The sequence below is a fragment of the Capricornis sumatraensis genome, chromosome 14 (genome assembly GCF_032405125.1).
Source record: "Capricornis sumatraensis isolate serow.1 chromosome 14, serow.2, whole genome shotgun sequence".
Taxonomy (NCBI): Eukaryota; Metazoa; Chordata; class Mammalia; order Artiodactyla; family Bovidae; genus Capricornis; species Capricornis sumatraensis.
This window is the reverse complement of record NC_091082.1, coordinates 15122721-15146684: the sequence shown is the minus strand read 5'-3', so window position 1 is coordinate 15146684 and position 23964 is coordinate 15122721. Positions and strand designations below refer to the sequence as shown.

Sequence of the window (23964 nt, the reverse complement as noted above, 5' to 3'; positions counted from 1 at the left end):
CTCTAAATGTTTGGTAGAATTCTCCTGTGAAGCCATCTGGTCCTGGGCTTTTGTTTTGGGGGAGATTTTTTATCAAAGCTTCAATTCCAGTGCTTGTAATCATAATTTCTATTTCTTTCTGGTTCAGTCTTGAAAGATTGAACTTTACTAAGAATCTCTCCATTTCTTCCAGGTTATCCATTTTATTGCCATATACTTGTTCAGAATAGTCTCTTATAATCCTTTGTATTCCTGCATTGTTTGTTGTAACCTCTCTTTTTTCACTTTTAATTCTGTTGATTTGATTCTTCTTTTTTTCTTGATGAGTCTGGCTAAAGATTTGCCAATTTTGTTTATCTTCTCAAAGAACCAGCCTTTAGTTTTATTAATCTTTACCATTGATCCTTTCATTTATTTTTCATTTATTTCTGCTCAGATATTTATGATTTCTTTCCTTCTCCTTTTTTTGGTTGTTCTTTTTTCAGTAGGAATTTTTTCATTTACTGTTTGATTTTTTTCAGTAACCTGTTGGTTATTTAGAAACATGTTGGTTTAATATCCATGTGTTTCTGTTTCTTACAGTTTTTTTTTTTTCCTTGTAATTCATGTCTAGTCTCATAGCATTGTGGTCAGAGAAGATGCTTGATACAATCTCAATTTTCTTAAATTTACTGAGGTTTGATTTGTGACCCAAGATGTGGTCTATCCTGAGGAATGTTTCATGGGCATTTGAGAAGAAGGTGTATTCTTCTTCATTTGGATTGAAGATACTGAAGATATCAATGAGATCCATCTCATCTAATGCATCTTTAAGACTTGCGTTTCCTTATTAATTTTCTGTTTTGATGATCTGTTCATTGATGTGAGTGTGGTGTTAAAGTCTCCTACTAATATTGTGTTTCTGTCAAATTCTCCTTTTATGTCTGTTACTGTTTGTCTTATGTATTCAGGTGCTCCTATGTTGGCTGCATAGATATTAACAATTGTTATGTCTTCCTCTTGGATTGATCCCTTGATCATTATGTAATGCTCTTCCCTATCTCTTGTAATCTTTATTTTAACGTCTATTTTTTTCTGCTATGAGGATTGCTATTCCAGCTCTCTTTTGCTTCCAACTTGAAAAGAATATATTTTCACATCCTCTCATTTTCAGTCCATATGTGTCTTTAGGTCTGAAGTGGGTTTCTTGTAGATAGCATATATATGGAACATGTTTTTGTATCCATTCAGCCAGGCTGTGTCTTTTGGTTGGAGCATTTAATCCCCTTACATTTAAAGTAATCATTGATATGTATGTTCCTATTGCCATTTTCTTAATTGTTTGGGGTTGATTTTGTAGATCTTTTTCGACTCATATTTCTTGGCTACAAAGTCCTTTTAACATTTGTGTAAACCTGGTTTGGTGGTACTGAATTCTCTTGACTTTTGTTTGTCTGAAAAGCTTTTTACTTCTCCATCGACTGTGAATTAAATCCTTGCTGGGTATAGTAATCTTGGTTGTAGATTTTTCCCTTTCAGTACTTTAAATATATCCTGCCATTCCCCTCTGGCTTGAAGAGTTTCTGCTGAAAGATCAGCTGTTAAGCATATGGGGTTTCCCTTGTATGTTACTTGTTGCTTCTCCCTTGCTGCTTTTAAAATTCTTTCTTTGTGCTTAGTCTTTCTTAGTTTGATTAGTATGTGTCTTGGCGTTTCTCCTTGGGTTTATCCTGTATGGGACTCTGCACCTCCTGTACTTGATTGACTATTTCCTTTTCCATGTTGGAGAACTTTTCAACTATAATCTCTTCAAAAATTTTTTCATACCCTTTCTTTGCTCTTCTTCTGATACCCCTATAATTCAAATGTTGGAGTGTTTGATTTGGTCCCAGAGGTCTCTGAGACTATGCTCAGTTCTTTTCATTTTTTTTCTTTATTCTGCTCTTCAGAAGTTAATTCCACCACTATATCTTCCAGCTCACTGATTCATACTTCTGCTTCAGATATTCTGCTATTGATTCCTTTTACAGTGTTTTTAATTTCAGTAATTGTGTTGTTTGTCTCTGTATGTTTATTTGGTAATTGTTCTAGGTCTTTGTTAATTGATCCTTGCATTTTTCTCAATTCTGTTTTCAAGGTTTTTGATCATCTTTACTATCATTATTCTGAATTCTTTTTTACATAGTGTACCTATTTCCCTTCATTTATTTGGACTTCTGTGTTTCTAGTTTGCTCCTCCACTTGTGTAGTACTTTTCGTGGTCCACTGGAGAAGGGAATGGCAAGCCACTTCAATATTCTTGCCTTGAGAACCCCATGAACAGTAAGAAAGGGCAAAATGATAGGAGACCAAAAGAGGAATGCCCCAGGTCATTAGGTGCCCAATATGCTACTGGAGGTGAATGGAGAAATAACTCCATAAAGAATGAAGGGATGGAGCCAAAGCAAAAACAATACCCACTTGTGGATGTGACTGGTGATAGAAGCAAGATCCAATGCTGTAAAGAGCAATATTGCATAGGAATCTAGAATGTCAGGTCCAGGAATCAAGGCAAATTGGAAGTGGTCAAACAAGAGATGGCAAAGGTGAACGTCGACATTCTAGGAATCAGTGACCTAAAATGGACTGGAATGGGGGAATTTAACTCAGATGACCATCATATCTACTACTGCAGGCAGGAATTGCTCAGAAGGAATGGAGTAGCCATCATGGTCAACAAAAGAGTCCAAAATGCAGTACTTAGATGCAATCTCAAAAATGACAGAATGATCTCTGTTTGTCTCCAAGGCAAACCATTCAATATCACAGTTATCCATCTATGCCCCGACCAGTAACGCTGAAGAAGCTGAAGTTGAATGGTTTTATGAAGACCTACAAAACCTTTTAGAACTAACACCCAGAAAAGATATCCTTTTCATTATAGGGAACTGGAATGCAAAAGTAGGAAGTCAAGAAACACCTGGAGTAATAGGCAGATTTGGCCTTGGAATGCAGAATGAAGCAGAGCAAAGACTAATAGAGTTCTGCCAAGAAAATGCACTGGTCATAGCAAACACCCTCTTCCAACAACACAAGAGAAGACTCTACACATGGACATCACCAGATGGTCAACACCAAAATAAGATTGATTATATTTTGTGCAGCCAAAGATGGAGAAGCTCTATACAGTCAACAAAAGCAAGACCAGGAGCTGACTGTGGCTCAGATCATGAACTCCTTATTACCAAATTCAGATTTAAATTGAAGAAAGTAGGGAAAACCGCTAGACCATTCAGATATGACCTAAATCAAATCCCTTATGATTATACAGTGGAAGTGAGAAATAGATTTAAGGGACTAGATCTGATAGACAGAGTGCCTAATAAACTATGGATGGAAGTTGGTGACATTGCACAGGAGACAGGGTTCAAGACCATCCCCATGGAAAAGAAATGCAAAAAAGCAAAATGGCTGTCTGGGGAGGCCTTACAAATAGCTGCAAAAAGAAGAGAGGCAAAAAGCAAAGGAGAAAAGGAAAGATATAAGCATCTAAATGCAGAGTTCCAAAGAATAGCAAGAAGAGATAAGAAAGCCTTCTTCAGTGATCAATGAAAAGAAATAGAGGAAAACAACAGAATAGGAAAGACTGGAGATCTCATCAAGAAAACTAGAGATACCAAGGGAACATTTCATGTAAGGATGGGCTTGATAAAGGACAGAAATGGTAGGGACCTAACAGAAGCAGGAGATATTAAGAAGAGGTGGCAAGAATACACAGAAGAACTGTACAAAAAAGATCTTCACGACCCAGATAATCATGATGATGTGATCACTAATCTAAAGCCAGACATCTTGGAAAGTGAAGTCAAGTGGGCATTAGAAAGCATCACTACGAACAAAGCTACTGGAGGTGATGGAATTCCAGGGGAGCTCTTTCAATTCCTGAAAGATGATGCTGTGAAAGTGCTGCACTCAACATGCCAGCAAATTTGGAAAACTCAGCAGTGGCCACAGGACTGGAAAAGGTCAGTTTTCATTCCAATTCCAAAGAAAGGAAATGCCAAGGAATGCTCAAACTACTGCACAATTGCACACATCTCACATGCTAGTAAAGTAATGCTCAAAATTCTCCAAGCCAGGCTTCAGTAATACGTGAACTGTGAACTCCCTGATGTTCAAGCTGGTTTTAGAAAAGGCAGAGAAACCAGAGATCAAATTGCCAAAATCCGCTGGATCATGGAAAAAGGAAGAGAGTTCCAGAAAAACATCTATTTCTGCTTCCTTGACTATGCCAAAGCCTTTGTGTGGATCACAATAAACTGTGGAAAATTCTGAAAGAGATGGGAATACCAGACCACCTGACTTGCCTCTTGAGAAATCTGTATGCAGGTCAGGAAGCAACAGTTAGAACTGGACATGGAATAACAGACTGGTTCCAAATAGGAAAAGGAGTACGTCAAGACTGTATAATGTCACCCTGCTTATTTAACTTATAAGCAGAGTACATCATGAGAAATGCTGGACTGGAAGAAACACAAGCTGGAATCAAGATTGCCAGGAGAAATGTCAATAACCTCAGATATGCAGATGACACTACTCTTATGGCAGAAAGTGAAGAGGAGCTAAAAAGCCTCTTGATGAAAGTGAAAGAGGAGAGTGAAAAAGTTGGCTTCAAGCTCAACATTCAGAAAACGAAGATCATGGCATCTGGTCCCATCAGTTCATGGGAAATAGATGGGGAAACAGTGGAAACAGTGTCAGACTTTATTTTTTTGGGCTCCAAAATCACTGCAGATGGTGGCTGCAGACATGAAATTAAAAGACGCTTGCTCCTTGGAAGAAAAGTTACGACCAACCTAGATAACATATTGAAAAGCAGAGACGTTACTTTGCCAACAAATGTCCGTCTAGTCAAGGCTATGGTTTTTCCTGTGGTCATGTATGGATGTGAGAGTTGGACTGTGAAGAAGGCTGAGTGCCGAAGAATTGATGCTTTTGAACTGTGGTGTTGGAGAAGACTCTTGAGAGTCCCTTGGACTGCAAGGAGATCCAACCAGTCCATTCTGAAGGAGATCAGCCCTGGGATTTCTTTGGAAGGAATGATGCTAAAGCTGAAACTCCAGTACTTTGGCCACCTCATGCGAAGAGTTGACTCATTGGAAAAGACTCTGATGCTGGGAGGGATTGGGGGCAGGAGTAGAAGGGTATGACCGAGGATGAGATGACTGGATGGCATCACCGACTTTATGGACGTGAGTCTGAGTGAACTCTGGGAGATGGTGATGGACAGGGAGGCCTGGCGTGCTGCAATTCATGGGGTCGCAAAGAGTTGGACACGACTGAGCGACTGAACTGAACTGAACTTTTTATTATTACTATTATTTTAGTGTACTGTTTGAGGTCTTCTTTTCCCAAGCTTCAAAGTTGAATTCTTTCTTCCTTTTGGTTTCTGCCCTCCTAAGGTTGGTCCCAGTGGTTTGTGTAAGCTTTGCATAGGGAGAGATTTGTGCTGAATTTTTTGTTTGTTTGTTTATTTGTTTTTCCTCTGATGGGCAAGGCTGAGTGAGGTGGTAATCCTGTCTGCTGATGATTGGGTTTGTATTTTTGTTTTTTTTGTTGTTTAGATCAGGTGTCCTGCACAGGGTGCTGCTGGTGGTGGGGTGATATTGGGCCTTGTATTCAAGTGATGTCTTTTGTGTGAGTTCTCAGTATTTGATACTCCCTAGGGTCAGTTCTCTGGTAGTGTAGGGTGCTGGAGTCAGTGCTCCTACTCCAAAGGCTCAGGGCTTGATCTCTGACAAGGATGAATTCAGTTGTAGGTTTGAAGGTACACTCACTGGATTAAATTTCTACAGCCTGTTTTTCTCCTGACCTTTAATTTACACACTTTCTATCATGGGGTAAGAAATGTGATGTATGAAGTTCCAAATCTCTGTTCTGCTCCCAGCTATGAGCACCTCCTCCTCTGCTGTCCACTGCCTGGTGTTCCTCCCTCTCAGCTGGGCTGACTATCTGGCTCCCACCACTGAGGCTACTCTGGCAAGTGGCCCGGGGTGCACCCTTGTCCTCCAGCAGACCTTCTCATCTTCCTTGTCTTCCCTGCTCAGGCTCCCCTTCTGGTCTGTTTGCCCTGCCCACCCCTGGAAACCAAGTCACTTCAGCTCCAGTGTAGGCCCACCCTCTGTTGTTTTTCATTTTTGATTTAGGAAACAGGTTTAAAGAAGCCCTGGCACCATCCAAAACCATTTACATGCTGAGAATCTCTCATTAGTCCTTTAAAAATATTCTTTAAAACAGATTCTAAAATGCCACCAGACATCAAATTGCCAACATCTGCTGGATCATGGAAAAAGGAAGAGAGTTCCAGAAAAACATCTATTTCTGCTTTATTCACTATGCCAAAGCCTTTGACTGTGTGGATCACAATAAACTGTGGAAAATTCTGAAAGAGATAGGAATACCAGACCACCTGACTTGCCTCTTGAGAAATCTGTATGCAGGTCAGGAAGCAACAGTTAGAACTGGACATGGAACAACAGACTGGTTCCAAATAGGAAAAGGAGTACGTCAAGGCTGTATATTGTCACCCTGCTTATTTAACTTATATGCAGAGTACATCATGAGAAACGCTGGACTGGAAGACACACAAGCTGGAATCAAGATTGCTGGGAGAAATATCTATAACCTCAGATATGCAGATGACACCACCTTTAAGGCAGAAAGTGAAGAGGAACTAAAAAGCCTCTTGATGAAAGTGAAAGTGGAGAGTGAAAAAGTTGGCTTAAAGCTCAACATTCAGAAAACGAAGATCATGGCATCTGGTCCCATCACTTCATGGGAAATAGATAGGGAAACAGTAGAAACAGTGTCAGACTATTTTTTTGGGCTCCAAAATCACTGCAGATGGTGACTGCAGCCATGAAATTAAAAGACACTCCTTGGAAGGAAAGTTATGACCAACCTAGATAACATATTGAAAAGCAGAGACGTTACTTTGCCAACAAAGATCCGTCTAGTCAAGGCTATGGTTTTTCCTGTGGTCATGTATGGATGTGACAGTTGTACTGTGAAGAAAGCTGAGCGCCAAAGAATTGATGTTTTTTTTTGTTTGTTTGTTTAATTTAAATTTATTTATTTAAATTGTTGAACTGTGGTGTTGGAGAAGACTCTTGAGAGTCCCTTGGACAGCAAGGCGATTCAACCAGTCCATTCTAAAGGAGATCAGTCCTGGGTGTTCTTTGGAAGGACTAATGCTAAAGGTGAAACTCCAATACTTTGGCCACCTCATGTGAAGAGTTGAGTCATTGGAAAAGACTTTGATGCTGGGAGGGATTGGGGGCAAGACAGAAGGGGATGAGATGCTTGGATGGCATCACTGACTCGATGGACATCAGTTTGGGTGAACTCCGGGAGTTGGTGATGGACAGGAAAGCCTGGCATGCTGCAATTCATGGGGTCACAAAGAGTCAGACACAACTGAGCTACTGAACTGAACTGAACTGAAAATGCCACCAAAGTTGAGAGTCATTGCTTTATTTCAGATACTTCTTTAGAAAAAAATGATGTCATTCGTACGAAGACTAAAATATGACTCAGAACAGATTGAATAGCAGTAGTTTCACGGAACTCATCACTACTTTAAAACTTCTTAGTGTTTATAAGTGTTAGTCACTCAGTCATGTCTGACTCTTTGCGATCCTATGGACTGTGGCCAGCCAAGCTCCATGATCCATGGAATTCTTAAGGTAAGAATAGTAGAGTGGACAGCCATTCCCTTCTCCAGGGGTATCTTCCTGACCCAGGGATTGAACCTGGGTCTCCTGCATTGCAGGTAGATTCTTTACCATCTGAGCCACCAAGGAAGCCCAGTGTTCATAAAATTTCATTTAAATATCATACACTAATAGATAAGCATTGTAAGATGTGTGAATCTTCTGAAGGAAATACATTTTGCAAATACATACTTAAAATGATTTACTTTTTAAAGACTTTTGAAGTTTCAGACCATTAAGTTGAAATTTTACTTAAAAAAAGTGTCTTATATTTGAAGAAAAAAAAAGTACATAAATTATCTCTCGATCAAAATTAGTTCCTCCAGAAGCACTTAAGAAAAGATACAGTACCATTTCATTGTTCAATTTTCTAATAGTTTAAAGTATAATCTCATGTGGATAATTATTTTAAAAGCAGCACTTGTATGAAAAATTCACATGTATCTTTTTCTTGAATTATTTTCAATATCTACCCTCAAATTAAATCTATTTAAATTACCTGAATACATTATATTATTCTATTCTATGGTAAGTTTATATTTATATAAAATAATGTATAGCAAAGTGTTATCTATCTACATATATATATATATATATAAAACATTTGAAATGTGTCTTTATTTCATACTCAACTATCAGAGCTAATCTAATTGAGCTTACTAGGATGTTCAGCAAATTCAATTACCAAAATCACCAAGTTATTTAAAAAGGAAGGTCTTACCACAAAGATTCACATTTTAAAGTGAATTAATTATCTTATAACAAGTAGATGATAAAAAATAAATCCTGTTCTACAGAAACATGGATATAATAAACTACCATTAACTTCAGAAGCGTAACTCTTACAATGACAATAAGAATTTGAGGAAAGGTTTAAAGGATCTCATTTGAGGTCAAACTTACCAGCAAATTTGATATGGAATTTATTTTCAGGCTTTAAGATCTGGACATACAAAGGGCAATTTGGAGCAAAATCTTTTACAGCCCATGCTCTTAAAATTGTTTGGTGATCCTGAAATGATAAAACCCAAAATATCATGAGATGAACTGAAAGTGTTATAATATTAAGCAAAATTTGTCAATCAGTGTGTGAAATGGTCACATCTACAATTTAAAATTAAGCATATGAAATCATTCATTGAGAGTTCTTACTATTAAAGATAAGATAACTTGCTATTTTTATGGTGGTGGTTTAGTCACTAAGTCATGTCTGATTCTCGTGATCCCATGAATTGTAGCCCACCAGGCTCCCCTGTCTATGGAATTTTCCAGGCAAGAATACTGCAGTGGGTTGCAATTTCCTTCTCCAGGGTATCTTCTAGACCCAGAAATTGAAACTGGGTCTCCTGCACTGCAGGCAGATTCTTTACCAACTGAGTTATGAGAGAAGCCCAATTTCTATAAAAGAGATCAACAATACATAATTCAATTAGTACTAATTGCCAACACTTAGAAATTAGCAGAGATTAAGAGGAATGCCTTTGACAAGCATAAAAATAATTTTCCCAGAAAATAATTAAGGGGTAGAAACCTTCAGAAATGTGGCAAAATTGAGTTTGTAATAACAGTTTCCACGGGAAAAAGATGGATGTAAAATAATTTTAACATAGATTGTAAAAGGGCAATGACTGCAGAGACCATTTGTGAGAACACATTAGTTTACTTTTTATATGGCAGTAAAGATAAAAGAATTTTGACTTTGTATGTATTGGAAGAAATCAATAACTTTCAGATATTAAAAAAGTAACAGAAAAGTTTGTTTTTTTTTTAAAAGAAATGCTAAGATTGAGAAAGGAAGTGAATATCATGTTTACCATGAAATCTTACATATACTATCACCCCATAACTGATTTAACTGAATAAATCAGCTTGATTTAATTGAATAAATCAAAGCAAATTACAACTGTCCTTCGGTTTCCAGGACTCCCTATGCATAACAAAATATGAGGATGCTCAAGTTCTTCATATAAAATGGTACAGTATTTCCTAAAGAAAATCAACCCTGAATACTCGTTGGAAGGACTGATGCTGAAGCGCCAATACTTTGGCTGCCTGATGCAAAGAGCTGACTCATCACAAAAGACCCTGCTGGGAATATTGAAGACACAAGAAGAGGGCAGCTGAGGATGAATTGGTTAGATAGCATCATTGACTCAATGGACATGAGTTTGAGAACGCTCTGGGAGGTAGTGAAGGACAGGGAAGCCTGACATGCTGCAATTCATGGGGTTGCAAAGAGTCAGACACAAGTTAGTCACTGAATAACAACAATTTGCATATAACCTATGCACCACCTCTCAAATACTTTGAATCATCTCTAGATTACTTATAATATTTAGTTCAATGTAAATACAATGTTAATTGCTGCCAGCCAGTAAATTCAAATTTTGCTTTTTGAAAATTTCTGGAATTTCTTTTTCAAATATTTTGATCCAAACTTAGTTGAATCCAAGGATGCAGAACCCTCAAATACAAAGGGATGAGTCTATTAGAAAAATTCACTAATGTTAGATACATTCTATTTATTTACTTTTTTACTGAAGTATAGTTGATATACAACATTATATAAGTTACAAGTGTAAAATATAGTGAGTCACAATTTTTAAAGGTTTGTATCTTGTCTATAATTATTATGAGACATTGACTATATTGCCTGTGTTGTACATATATCCTTGTAGCTTATTTTATACCTAATAGCTTGTACCTCTTAACCCTACCCTCCTTCACTGTACCCCACTCCTTCACTGCTTCTCCCTGCTGGTAACCCTTCCTTATTCTCAGTAAATATTATTCTCTTTTTTTGTTATATTCACTAGCTTGTTGTATTATTTAGATTCCATATATAATGATAACATAAAGTATTTTGTTTGACTTATTTACTGAGTACAATACCCTCCATATATTGTTGTAAAAGGTAAATTTTCATTCTTTTTATGACAAATTTTCATCTTTTCATTGTGTGTGTGTGCATATATATATCATATCTTCTTTATCTTTTCTTTGCTGTTAGATACTTGGGTGTTCTATATCCTGGTAATTATAAATAATGCTCCTCTGAACAGTGGGATGCATGTGTTATCTTCAATTAGTGTTTTTGTTTCTTTCAGATATATACCCAGGAATAGAACTGCTAGGTCATATGGTAGTTCTATTTTTAGTTTTTTGAGAAACTTGTATAATGTTTTTGACAGTGGTTGAACCAATTTACATTCCCACCAACAATGTACAAGGATTCCATTTTTTTTCACATCCTCACCAACAATTATTATTTATATTCTTTTTGATAATAGCCATTCTGACAGGTGAGGGGGATATCTCATTGCGATTTTCATTTGCTTTTCCCTGATGATCAGTGTTACTGAGTATCTTTTCACGCTGCTGTTGGCTATCTGCATACTCTCTAGCCAAAGAAATAAGATGAGAAAACAAAATAAAAGAAAACAAATTGGAAATAAAGTGGCAAAACTTACTGTTTGCAAATAACCTGATACTCTGCATAAAAAATCCTAAAGATGCCACCAGAAAATGACTCTAGCTCATCAATGAATCTAATAATGTTTCAGGATACAAAATTAATATACAGAAATCTGTTGTTTTTTTTTATACACTAATAACAAAATATCAGAAAGACAAATTAAGGAAATAATCTCATTTATCATCACATCAAAAGGAATAAAATATCTAGGAATAAACCTCCCTAAGCAGGTAAAAGACTTGTGCTCTGAAAACTATGTGATGCTGATGAAAGAAAGTGTAGATCATACAGATGAAAAGATATATTGTGTTCTCAGATTGGAAGAATTAATATTATTAAAATGACTGTAATCTCCAAGGCAATCTATAGATTCAGTGCAACCCCTATCAAAATACCAATGGCATTTTTAACAAAGCTAGAATAAATAGCTTTAAAATTTTCATGAACACAAATGACCCCAAATATTCAAGGCTATCTTGAGAAAGAAAAACAGAACTGGAGGAATCACACTGTCTTCAGATTAGAGCACAAACTAGAGGAATCAAACCAGTACAGTACTGGCCAAAAACAGTCTCATAGATCAGTGGAACAGAACAGAGATCCAAGAAATAAACTCACACACATATGGTCAATTAATAGACATCACAGGGGAAAAATATATACAAAGGATAAAAGACAGTCTCTTCAATAAGTGGTGCTGGGAAAACAGGATAGTTACATTTAAAAGAATGAAATTAGAACATTCTCTACCACTAAACACAAAAATAAGCTCAAAATGGATTAAGACCTAAATGGAAGACCAGCAACCATAACACTCCTAAACAAAAACATAGGCAGAACATTCTTTGACAATAAATTGTTGTAATTGTTTCAGGTCCATTTCCTAAAGTGAATGAAATAAAAACAAAAATAAACAAATGGGACCTAAACTTAAAAGCTTTTGCACAGCAAAGGAAACCATTGGCAAAATGAAAAGATAAACTACAGAATGCGAGAGAGTATTTGCAAATTACATGACGAGGAAGGTTGATATCCAAAACCTATAAACAGTCCATACAATCCAACGTCAAAAACCAAACAAGCTGAATAAAAAAGGGACAGAAGACTTGAATATATATTGTTTTCAAAGAGGACATGCACATAATCAGTGCAGCACTGTCTGTGTAATAGCCACTAGCCACATGTGGCTCTTTAAACTTAAAATTTAGTAAAATTAATTAAAATTAATAATTAAATTCCTTTATCACACTAGCTACATGTCAAGAGTTCAAAGCAACATACAGCAAATTCAATCTATATTAGAATAGTGGAGATATAGAATACAGAGGATTTTCATCATCACAGCAAGTTTTATTTGACACTACTCTTAGGGAAACAGAAAATTAAAAATACAAGTAGATTTGAGGGACTATCTGTGCAGAAAGAATAAACTGTTATCAATGGTTTGTAACTTTAAGTCGCATGAAAGTTAATGACTAGAAAACCAGAATTCTTTAGGTGAGCAATGTGTGCCTTCCAAAAGGTAACAATGAGCCAAAAATAGTGTGGTAGTTAATTTCATGAGTCAACTTGACCAATTCATAGTGTGCCAAGGTATTTGGTTAAACATTGCTCTGGCTGACTGGGAAATCCCAGAAGAGACAGAGAAAAGAAACTAAAAATTGTGTGTATAAATTTACACGTTGGCTGACACCTGAACGGTGTATGCATGGGGCAGAATAAAGGCAATCTGAACTAAGATTTGAATCACTGCCAACAGCAAGGGTGATAGAGTTTGCCTTTTGAGTTGAATCAAATTAAATTATCAAATTAATTAAATCATTAATTTAATGATTAATGATTTGATTAAATTATTAAATTAATCAAACCAAATTATTCTTGTTCTATTGTTAGAGGAGTACAAGAGAATCCAAGGCTTCACCCCAACGCATGATAAACAGAATACAATACAAAATTACTGAGTATGTGAAGTGGCAGAAATATGTGACGTATTTTCATGGGAAACAAACAAAAAATACCCCAGAGCTGCTAGCATATAGATGATCAATGTAAAAATGATCAGACAAAGATTAAAGCAGCTCCTGTAATCAGTGAGGTGAAGGAAAATAATGCTTCTAATAATCAGAAAAGAAAACCAGTAGAGTAATAGAAAATATTTAAAAAGTTAATAGAAAACTAAAATATCTGAAAAATATTCACTGGATGGATCATGAAATAGATGAAAAGGACAGATGCAAGAGTCAATGAACATGACCACAGATCAGTAGAATTTATCCAATTTGAAAACAAAGAAAAAAGAAACGGGAAAGGAACAGAGTTCAGGTACTTTGGGAACAAATGTGAAAACATCTTAAGTAATGTAATTGGATTTCCAGGGAAGAAATAAAAGATAAATTAGAGCAGAACATTATCTGAAGAAAGAATGCTCAGAAATGGCTCAATTTTATGAGACACAAAGTTAGGAATTAAGGAATGCAGCAAATCCCAAACTATGTAAACAAAATGATAACCACACCTAAGCACACTGCAGTCAAACTGTTGAAAACCAAAGATACAGATATCTTGAAAGCAGGCAAAGGAAAACAGTCATAAGACCAAAGATTTTCATCAAAATTATGGAAATCAGGTGACAAGGAAATAACAAACTAAAGTTTAGAATGAGGAGGAAATAAAACAAAACAAACTGTGAAACCAAAATTTTATGTATAGAGAAAAATCCTTCAAAAAGGTTATATAAAGGAGTTTTCCAATAATAAAATCTAAGAAAATATATTTGTAGCACTTAGAAAATGATAGACTTTTTTTTTAAGTATGCTTTGCTAATTTATCTATTGAACATTATTTAAGATGACAAAAAAGGAAGTCATGAAACTGAAAATAATATTTGTAAATAAATATTTATAGGCGACTGAACAAAGACAAAACATTTATATGAGAAAGTAAAAAGTTTTGCAGCAAACTGGAGAACAAATCTTTCCTAGAAACACTAGAATGTGTTAGTTTATAAAAAATTCTTGCTAAAAGTAATTCTTGCATTTAGAATTACAAATGCACAGAAAACATAGTAAAGACTGCATTAGATTAAACTTAAAAGCACCTGAGTAAAATGGCCCAACTTGTTCACAATTAGGTTGTCTTATAAACTGTAAGATTGGACTACATATATAGGTTTCTATAATGTATGAGATGAGATTCAATTACAATAAAAAGTATCTATAACATATATTATCTACCATTAGTTAGTTTGACTTTATGACTGAATTAAGGAAATCGCAACCCACTCCAGAATTCTTGCCTGGGAAATCCCATGGACCGAGAAGCCTGTAAGGCTACATTCCATAGGCTCTCAAAAGAATCAAATACAATTGAGCGACTAAACAGCAAGGAAACTACAAAATTTCATTGAAATTACTTGCAACTGATATCTTTAGAGAAGCAGGGTTCAAATTTGATATATACTTATAGGTTTGATATATACTTTCTAGGTTACTAGAAAGCAAATGATCAAGCCACTGTGTTTTAATCAAATACCTATAGGCTCAGCAATAACTCAGTCTTGCTAAATAATCTGCATCAGAAGAAAGATTTATTAAAGGAGCCTCAGTTTAGCATCCTAGACCTTGGTATCAAAACTCAGAGGACTATTGTATAATTTTACCTTCCTGCCATTTTTAAACAGAAAAGTTTTACTTTATGTATGGGGCCCAGTAAAGAGGAAAACCACAGGCTCAAGATGGTATCATTGGTGATGTGCTAAAGCCCATCACACCAACCCTAGATTTAATACCTAACCAGACAGCACTTACGACTTTCACCAGAAGTGTAATCTTAATCAAACAGTTTGGGATTTCCTGGTCAGCAGCAATGAGGTAAGATGTCTCTTGGACCCTGCTCCTACCCCCACAGGAAGAGGAAGTAATCTACAAGGTAAGATCCTTGCTTCTGGATCAAAATATTCCTCTCTTTCCTTTGCTAATGAGTTTCTGGATCCACTATCCTTTCTATAAAATCCTTCATTTTTTCTATCACTCATCAAATCTCCCTTCTTGTTGCTAGATGGATGCTTTCTGATTCATGAATCACCTATCAAAGCCAATTAAATCTTCAAATGTGCTGGGTTGTATTCTTTTTTTTTTTTGATGGACCAAAACATTATCCTGGATTCCAGTTTTAACATTATTTGTACTTCCCTGATCTTGACAATGACCTCTCAGGAACTATAATCCTACTTTGGATTTCTGAGAGTATACTAATTCTCACAGATATGTACTGGCGAAAACCTGACTGCCTGTCAGAAATTCTAGATACAACGTTCTGAGAATGTTACTGGAAACCTGGGGACTGCGTAACAAGGTAACTGGAGTCAATTCACACGCTTACTTTCTCTTTCCTTAGAGACACAGAATCTATTTGGAATTGTTCTTCTCAGAGCTGAAATCCTATATTATTTTCTAGTGCTTGTTGGTATGAGTTCCAGTCATTTAGCCAAAGCCCAACATCCCTTATGGAGAAGGAAGTGGCAACCCACTCCAGTATCCTTGCCTAGAGAATCCTGTGGACAGAGGAGCCTGGTGGGCTGCTGTCCATAGGGTCGCAGAGAGTCAGACATGACTGAAGTGACTTAGCACTACATCCCTTAAATGAAACCTTTTCATTACATAAGTCCTCTCCCAAGTTCTGGGGACTTCACAGGTGGTGCTAGCAGGTAAAGAATTTGCCTGCAATGCAGGAGACATAAGATATGCAGGTTCAATTCCAGGGTCAGGAAAATCCCCTGGCATAGGAAGTGGCAAACCACTCCAGTATTCTTGCCTGGAAAATCCCCAGAGGAGCCTGGTGGACTATAGACCATGGGACTGCAAAGAGTCGGATACAACTGAACGACTCAGCACACACCCCTTAACACCAAATCCAACTAGAGACTGTAATCCTTTTGAGTCTCCCTCATCTATTTATTCTTCTTAAACAAAGTTATGCCTTACAAATAGCTGTGAAAAGAAGAGAGGCAAAAAGCAAAGGAGAAAAGGAAAGATGTAAGCGTCTGAATGCAGAGTTCCAAAGAATAGCAAGAAGAGATAAGAAAGCCTTCTTCAGTGATCAATGCAAACAAATAGAATGGGAAATACTAGAGATCTCTTCAAGAAAATTAGAGATACCAAGGGAACATTTCATGCAAGGATGGGCTCAATAAAGGACAGAAATGGTAGGGACCTAACAGAAGCAGAAGATATTAAGAAGAGGTGGCAAGAATACACAGAAGAACTGTACAAAAAAGATCTTCACGACCCAGATAATCATGATGATGTGATCACTAATCTAGAGCCAGACATCTTGGAATGTGAAGTCAAGTGGGCCTTAGAAAGCATCACTATGAACAAAGCTAGTGGAGGTGATGGAATTCCAGGGGAGCTCTTTCAATTTCTGAAAGATGATGCTGTGAAAGTGCTGCACTCAATATGCCAGCAAGTTTGGAAAACTCAGCAGTGGCCACAGGACTGGAAAAGGTCAGTTTTCATTCCAATTCCAAAGAAAGGAAATGCCAAGGAATGCTCAAACTACCGCACAATTGCACTCATCTCACATGCTAGTAAAGTAATGCTCAAAATTCTCCAAGCCAGGTTTCAGCAATACGTGAACCGTGAACTCCCTGATGTTCAAGCTGGTTTTAGAAAAGGCAGAGAAACCAGAGATCAAATTGCCAACATCCGTTGGATCATGGAAAAAGCAAGAGAGTTCCAGAAAAACATCTACTTCTGCTTCCTTGACTATGCCAAAGCCTTTGACTGTGTGGATCACAATAAACTGTGGAAAATTCTGAAAGAGATGGGAATACCAGACCACCTAACCTGCCTCTTGAGAAATCTGTATGCAGGTCAGGAAGCAACAGTTAGAACTGAACATGGAACAACAGACTGGTTCCAAATAAGAAAGGAAGTACGTCAAGGCTGTATATTGTCACCCTGCTTATTTAACTGATAAGCAGAGTACATCATGAGAAACGCTGGACTGGAAGAAACACAAGCTGGAATCAAGATTGCCAGAAGAAATATCAATAACCTCAGATATGGAGATGACACCACCTTTATGGCAGAAAGTGAAGAGGAACTAAAAAGACCTTTGATGAAAGTGAAAGAGGAGAGTGAAAAAGTTGGCTTACAGCTCAACATTCAGAAAATGAAGATCATGGCATCCGGTCCCATCACTTCATGGGAAATAGATGGGGAAACAATGTCAGACTTTATTTTTTTGGGCTCCAAAATCACTGCAGATGGTGACAGCAGCCATGAAATTAAAAGACGCTTACTCCTTGGAAGAAAAGTTATGACCAACCTAGATAGCATATTCAAAAGCAGAGACATTACTTTGCCGACTAAGGTCCTTCTAGTCAAGGCTATGGTTTTTCCAGTGGTCATGTATGGATGTGAGAGTTGGACTGTGAAGAAGGCTGAGCGCCGAAGAATTGATGCTTTTGAGCTGTGGTGTTGGAGAAGACTCTTGAGAGTCCCTTGGACTGCAAGGAGATCCAACCAGTCCATTCTGAAGGAGATCAGCCCTGGGATTTCTTTGGAAGGAATGATGCTAAAGCTGAAACTCCAGTACTTTGGCCACCTCATGCGAAGAGTTGACTCATTGGAAAAGACTCTGATGCTGGGAGGGATTGGGGGCAGGAGTAGAAGGGGAGGACAGAGGATGAGATGGCTGGATGGCATCACGGACTCGGTGAATGTGAATCTGAGTGAACTCCGGGAGTTGGTGATGGACAGGGAGGCCTGGCGTGCTGTGATTCATGGGGTAGCGAAGAGTCGGACATGACTGAGTGACTGAACTGAACTGAACTGATGTCCATATGACTCAAAATTTCATAAAAATCATTGAAAAGTGTCAAATGAATAATAATGAATGTGAATCACAAAAAGAATAGGCTCTCTTGAAACTACGTAACTGAAGTCCAGTGAAGAATTTGTCAAGAATTTGCCAAAATGTATTTCTGGTGAGACTAAAATACAAATTATACTAGTGAACCCCAGGAGTCTTAGCAAGTTTAATAGTCATAGCTTAGAATTCTATGATTTTATGAATTGGTAAGAAAGATCATTTTGTAAGTAGGTTAACCTCTGGAATTAAAAGCAAAATAAAATTGAAAAAACCCTCTAAAGAATATAACTAGAGAATAAAATAATAGAATGATAAAGTACTAAAGTGTTTTACTGTCCCAAATGAATCTGCTTAAAACAAAACAAACTTAAAAAAAAAAAACAAAAACAAAACTTAAATTGTGAACAGTAGAAGAATATGCTACCCAAAATATGCCTTTTTAGCATAAGGATTATTTTGAGCTGATTATTTCGGAGAAAAAGCAGACACAGCAGGAGTTCTGAAATCAGAGTACAATTCATCCTTTTTTAAGGGAAATTATATTCAAAAGGGAACTCTCCATTTGTAAGGATATCTTTCTCTTTGTACCAAGAAGGAAGATTACAAATCACAAGAAACTTGATCAGTAGAGAAGGCACCAGACTTAAATCTGCATAATAAGCTTATTGTACTTTTCTGGATAACTACCCAGAATTAGCCTTTCTTCTATCAACCCCTTTCTTTTGTCTCTAGCTGAAGACAATATTTGAGGTGGTGACTTGGGCATTTGAGGGTGCAGGAGTGGGTTTACTCAGTTTTCCTAGGTATCTCCCATGTGTGCAAGAGGTGTTTTGCTCATGTTAAGCAGTCTTTCATTACAGGTGTTCTCAGTCACAGAAGGTAGAAAGTAGAATTTTAGAGGAAAATTATTTTTCTTCCCCTGAAATCCCAAACATTTTATTTCAGCTCTTTTTTCATACTGTCTGAAAGGGTCATACAGGGAAATTACTGAGTGCTCAATGATTATTTGCATTTGATTCTAAGATTTCATATATTCCAAAAGGCATGTGATAATCAGAAAAAAAAATCTATCACATTTAGGAAGATGCTAATAGTGTGCTCTCAGATTAATTCTTTTGTAACTCAGGTCTCTGGAGTTGGATAACCAAGATGACCTTAAAGTTTCCCCCATATTTGACTTTCTGACAGGTTTCTTCAAAAATGTAGACCCCTTACCTCTCTTTTCTTAGAGCATTTACTTTTGAAAAATTTCAATTATAAATTCTTTCTCTGTCCCTTTGAGATGTAAATCTTCTCCCTGTCCTCTCAGAAATTTCACAACAGAGAAAAGTCTTTCTCAAGGACCTGGGGGCCATCTCTTTGAAATGTGATCATCAAAGGTGAAATTTTCCCCATCTCCAGTCTCTGTGGGCAGAAGGGAGCCTAACTTTCATACAGAACAGTTAGCAAATGATGACCTAATCACACTGACCAAGCTCCCCAACCCAGTACATCAAACTCCTCCAGCCTTTTGATTCAGAGGAGTTGAATTCAATCTCTCCCCCAGGCTTCAGTAGTCTTCCTTGCATGTTCAACACTGTCTAGTACAATTTTTCTTTGACACTGAGCAGGGTATAAACATAAGTCTGTGAACCACTAGCCCTATACCCTTAAGAAGGTTAAATAAAATAGCTAACCTGAGCCTTGATTTATTAATTGACAAATTGGAGCTAGTAAGAACTTCCTTGCAGGATTGTTGTGAGAAATATATCACATGTATGCATAAAAGTATGTAAGAGGTCTCTAATCTGTAATTGATATTTAGTGATGGCTAATCAATGAGAAAACTAAGAAAACTAACATCATGGCATCTGGTCCCATCACTTCCTGGCAAATAGATGGGGAAACAAGAGAAACAGTGACAGACTTTATTTGGGGGGCTTCAAAATCACTGCAGAGGGTGTCTGCAGCCATGAAATTAAAAGACGCTTGCTCTTGAAAGCAAAGTTATGGCCAACCTAGACAACATATTAAAAAGCAGAAACATTATTTTGCCAACAAAGGTCCGTCTAGTCAAGGCTATGGTTTTTCCAGTAGTCAGGTATGGATGTGAGAGCTGGACTATAAGGAAAGCTGAGCACTGAAGAATTGATGCTTTTGAACTGTAGTTTTGGAAAGACTCTTGAAAGTCACTTGGACTACAAGAAGATCCAACCAGTCCATCCTAAAGGAATTCATTGGAAGGACTGATGCTGAAGCTGAAACTACTCCAATATTTTGACCACCTGATGGGAAGAACTGACTCATTTGAAAAGACACTGATGCTGGGAAAGATTCAGGGCAGGAGGAGAAGGGGACAACAGAGGATGAGATGGTTGGATGGCATAACTGACTCAATGGACATGGGTTTGGGTAGATTCCAGGAGCTGGTCGTGATATACAGGGTGTCCTGGCATGCTGTAGTCCATGGGGTCACAAAGAGTTGGACATGACTGAACGACTGAACTGCACTGAATCAATGAGGGGATTATGATGTAGTTATTTTTTCCTTTTATTTCTAATAAGTCTAAAAATCAATAGTGTCAAAAAAAAAAAACAATAAAGCTAAAAGAGCAAAGCAAACACTATAAGTTTTTTCGACTAAGTAAAAATTCATATGTCTAGTTCAGCTAAGCAAATCAAATTCTTTCACCACAGCAAAGAAAGGCTAAAGTGAAAATGAAAGTTAGTCACTCAGTCCTGTCCGACTCTTTGTGATCCCATGGACTGTAGCCCACCAGGCTCCTCTGTCCGTGGGATTCTCCAGGCAAGAATTCTGGAGTGGGTTGCCATTTCCTTCTCCAGGGGATCTTCCCAACCCAGGGATCAAAATCAGGTCACCTGCTTTGCGGGCAGACTGAGCCACCAGGGAAGCCTTAAAAGAAAGGCTATCCAGAAGCTAAATAAATTATGCTTCCTGCATTATAATGACTCAGAGAAAGACTTAGCTTTGAACAGATGTTTAAATTAAGAGCACATCTACTGATAGAGTGAACAAGATGTTCAAAATTAAAGTGTCTGAAACTTTTTTCTCTGTTTCATGACCCAATTTTATTTTTAAGACATCCATAGTTTTTGTTAATAATTTCCTAATCCTTTTTTTACTTTTAAATTCCTGAGAGATATCCAAGCATTTAATCAATGATTTTTAAAATATATTTTCTACACCTTACAGAACTTTTTTTTTTTAATTGAATGCTTAAGGGCTTGCATGGTGGCTCAGGCTCTTGAGTAAAGAATCCACCTGCAATGCAGGAGATGCAGGTTTGATCCTTGGGTTAGAAGATCTCCTGGAGGAGGGCATGACAACCCACTCTAGTATTATTGCCTAGAGAATTCCATGGACAGAGGAGTCTGGCGGGCTACAGTCCATGTGGTCACAAAGATTGGAACATGGCTGAAACAGACTCAGGGACCAGGAGAACAGATTGGTTGCCAATGGGGAGAGGGGTGAGGGACATAGTGAGTGAGCATTGGATTGGGAGTTTGGGGTTAGCAGGTATAAACTGCTAAGACAGATGAAGAACAAGGTCCTACTCTATAGCACAGGGAACTATATTCAATATTCTGTGACAAATTATAATGGAAAATAATACTAAACAGAATATATATATATATATATATGTGTGTGTGTGTGTGTGTGTATGTGTGTGTGTGTGTGTGTGTGTATGTTGTTTAGATGTTATATTGTTTAGATCGTGTCCAATTCTTTGCAACCCCACAGACTGTAGCTGCCAGGCACCTCTATCCATGGGATTTGTCAGGCAAGAATACTGGAGGGTGTTGTCATTTCCTCTTCCAGGGGATTTTCCTGACCTAGGGATCAAATCTGGGTCACCTGCATTGGCAGGCAGATTCTTTACCACTGAGTGATTGTATATATAAATATATATATAAAACTGAATCATTTTGCTGTATAAAGTAATTAACACAACATAGGAATTCAAATATACTTCAATAATAAAAAAACCCTGAAAACAAATTTTCCCACTTAAACAGAGAAAACCTTCCTCAGTCAGACATTACCCAAAGTTCCTGCTATATTTCTCTGCTCCCACTTAGGAAAACCACTTTTAAAGTCTATAATTGCTGAATCCACTTCCTCTTTGATATTGACATTTATACTTCTATTGTAATAAAAGAAGGTAAACGTATGAATATCTCTTTATGCACTACTTGAGCTGCATCCTACAAATTTTGAAATGTTGCATTTTTAAAGAGGACAAATTTTTAAAGTTTTTTTCATTTTTTGGCCATGCCACCCAGCATGTGGGATCATAGTTTCCAGAGTAAGAATCAAACCACAGTCCTCTGCAATGGAACTGCAAAGTCTTAACCACCGAGCCACCAGTGAAGTTCTCAAATGTTACATTTTTCACGACAGTTCTAATTAAAATGTTTCTAATTCTCCTTGTTATTTCATATTTCACCCATGGGTTATTTAGAAATGTATCATTTAATTTTCATATGTGTGGGTATTCTCTGCCAAAGTTTATTATTGGTTTCTAGTTAAGTTCTGCTATGAAGAGAAGAGGTGGCAAGAACACACAGAAGAACTATACAAAAAAGATCTTCACAACCCAGATAATCATGATGGTGTGATCACTCACCTAGAGCCAGACATCCTGGAATGGGAAGTTAAGTGGGCCTTAGGAAACATCACTAAGAACAAAGCTAGTGGAGGTGATGGAATTCCAGTTGAGCTATTTCAAATTCTAAAAGATGATTCTGTGAAAGTGCTGCACTTAATATGTCAGCAAATTTGGAAAACTCAGCAGTGGCCACAGGACTGGAAAAGGTCAGTTTTCATTCCAATTCCAAAGAAAGGCAATGCAAAAGAATGCTCAAATTACCGCATAACTGCACTCTTCTCACACACTAGCAAAGTAATGCTGAAAAATCTCCAAGGCAGGCTTCAACAGTACATGAACCGTGAACTTCCAGATGTTCTAGCAGGATTTAGAAAAGGCAGAGGAACCAGAGGTCAAATTGCCAGCATCTACTTGATCATAGAAAAAGTAAGAGAGTTCCAGGAAAACATCTACTTCTGCTTTATTGATTATGCTAAAGCCTTTGACTGTGTGGATCACAAGAAACTGTGGAAAATCCTGAAAGAGATGGGAATAGCAGACCACCTGACCTGCCTCCTGAAAATCTGCATGCAGCTTCAAGAAGCAATAGATAATACTGAACATGGAACAATGGACTGGTTCCAAATTGGGAAAGGCTGTATATTGTCACCCTGCTTATTTAACTTATATGCAGAGTACATCATGAGAAATGCTGGGCTGGATGAAGCACGAGCAGGAATCAAGATTGCCAGGAGAAATATCAATAACCTCAGATATGCAGATGATACCACTCTGATGGCAGAAAGCAAAGAAGAACTAAGGAGCCTCTTGATGAAAGTGAAAGAGGAGAGTGAAAAACTTGGCTTTAAACTCAACATTCAGAAAACAAAGTCATGGCATCCGGTCCCATCACTTCATGGCAAATAGATGGGGAAACCATGGAAACAGTGAGAGACATTATTTTCTTGAGCTCCAAAATCATTGCAGATGTTGACTGCAGTCACGAAATTAAAAGATGTTTGCTCCTTGGAAGAAAAGCTATGACCAACCTAGACAGCATATTAAAAAGCAGAGACATTACTTTGCCAACAAAGGTCTGTCTAGTCAAAGCTATGGTTTTTCCAGTGGTCATATATGGATGTGAGAGTTGGATTAGAGGGATTGCATGTACACCCATGGTGGATTCATGTCAATGTATGGCAAAACCAATTCAGTATTGTAAAGTAGAATAAAATAAAAATAAAAATTTAATTAAAAAAAAAAAAGAAAAGAAAAGAAAAAGAAAGCTGAGTACCGAAGAACTGATGCTTTTGAA

At 37.3% G+C, this 23964-nt stretch overlaps 1 protein-coding gene across 3 annotated transcripts in view; it reads right to left on the bottom strand.

Moving 5' to 3' along the window:
• Positions 1 to 23964, bottom strand: part of KCNT2 (potassium sodium-activated channel subfamily T member 2) — a 437588-nt gene that overhangs the window by 178987 nt on the left and 234637 nt on the right. For all 3 annotated transcript variants that reach the window (XM_068985918.1, XM_068985919.1, XM_068985920.1), the window contains exon 13: positions 8613 to 8721. In XM_068985918.1, coding sequence (XP_068842019.1) covers positions 8613 to 8721 — 109 coding nt within the window. The remainder of the gene's footprint in view (positions 1 to 8612; positions 8722 to 23964) is intronic.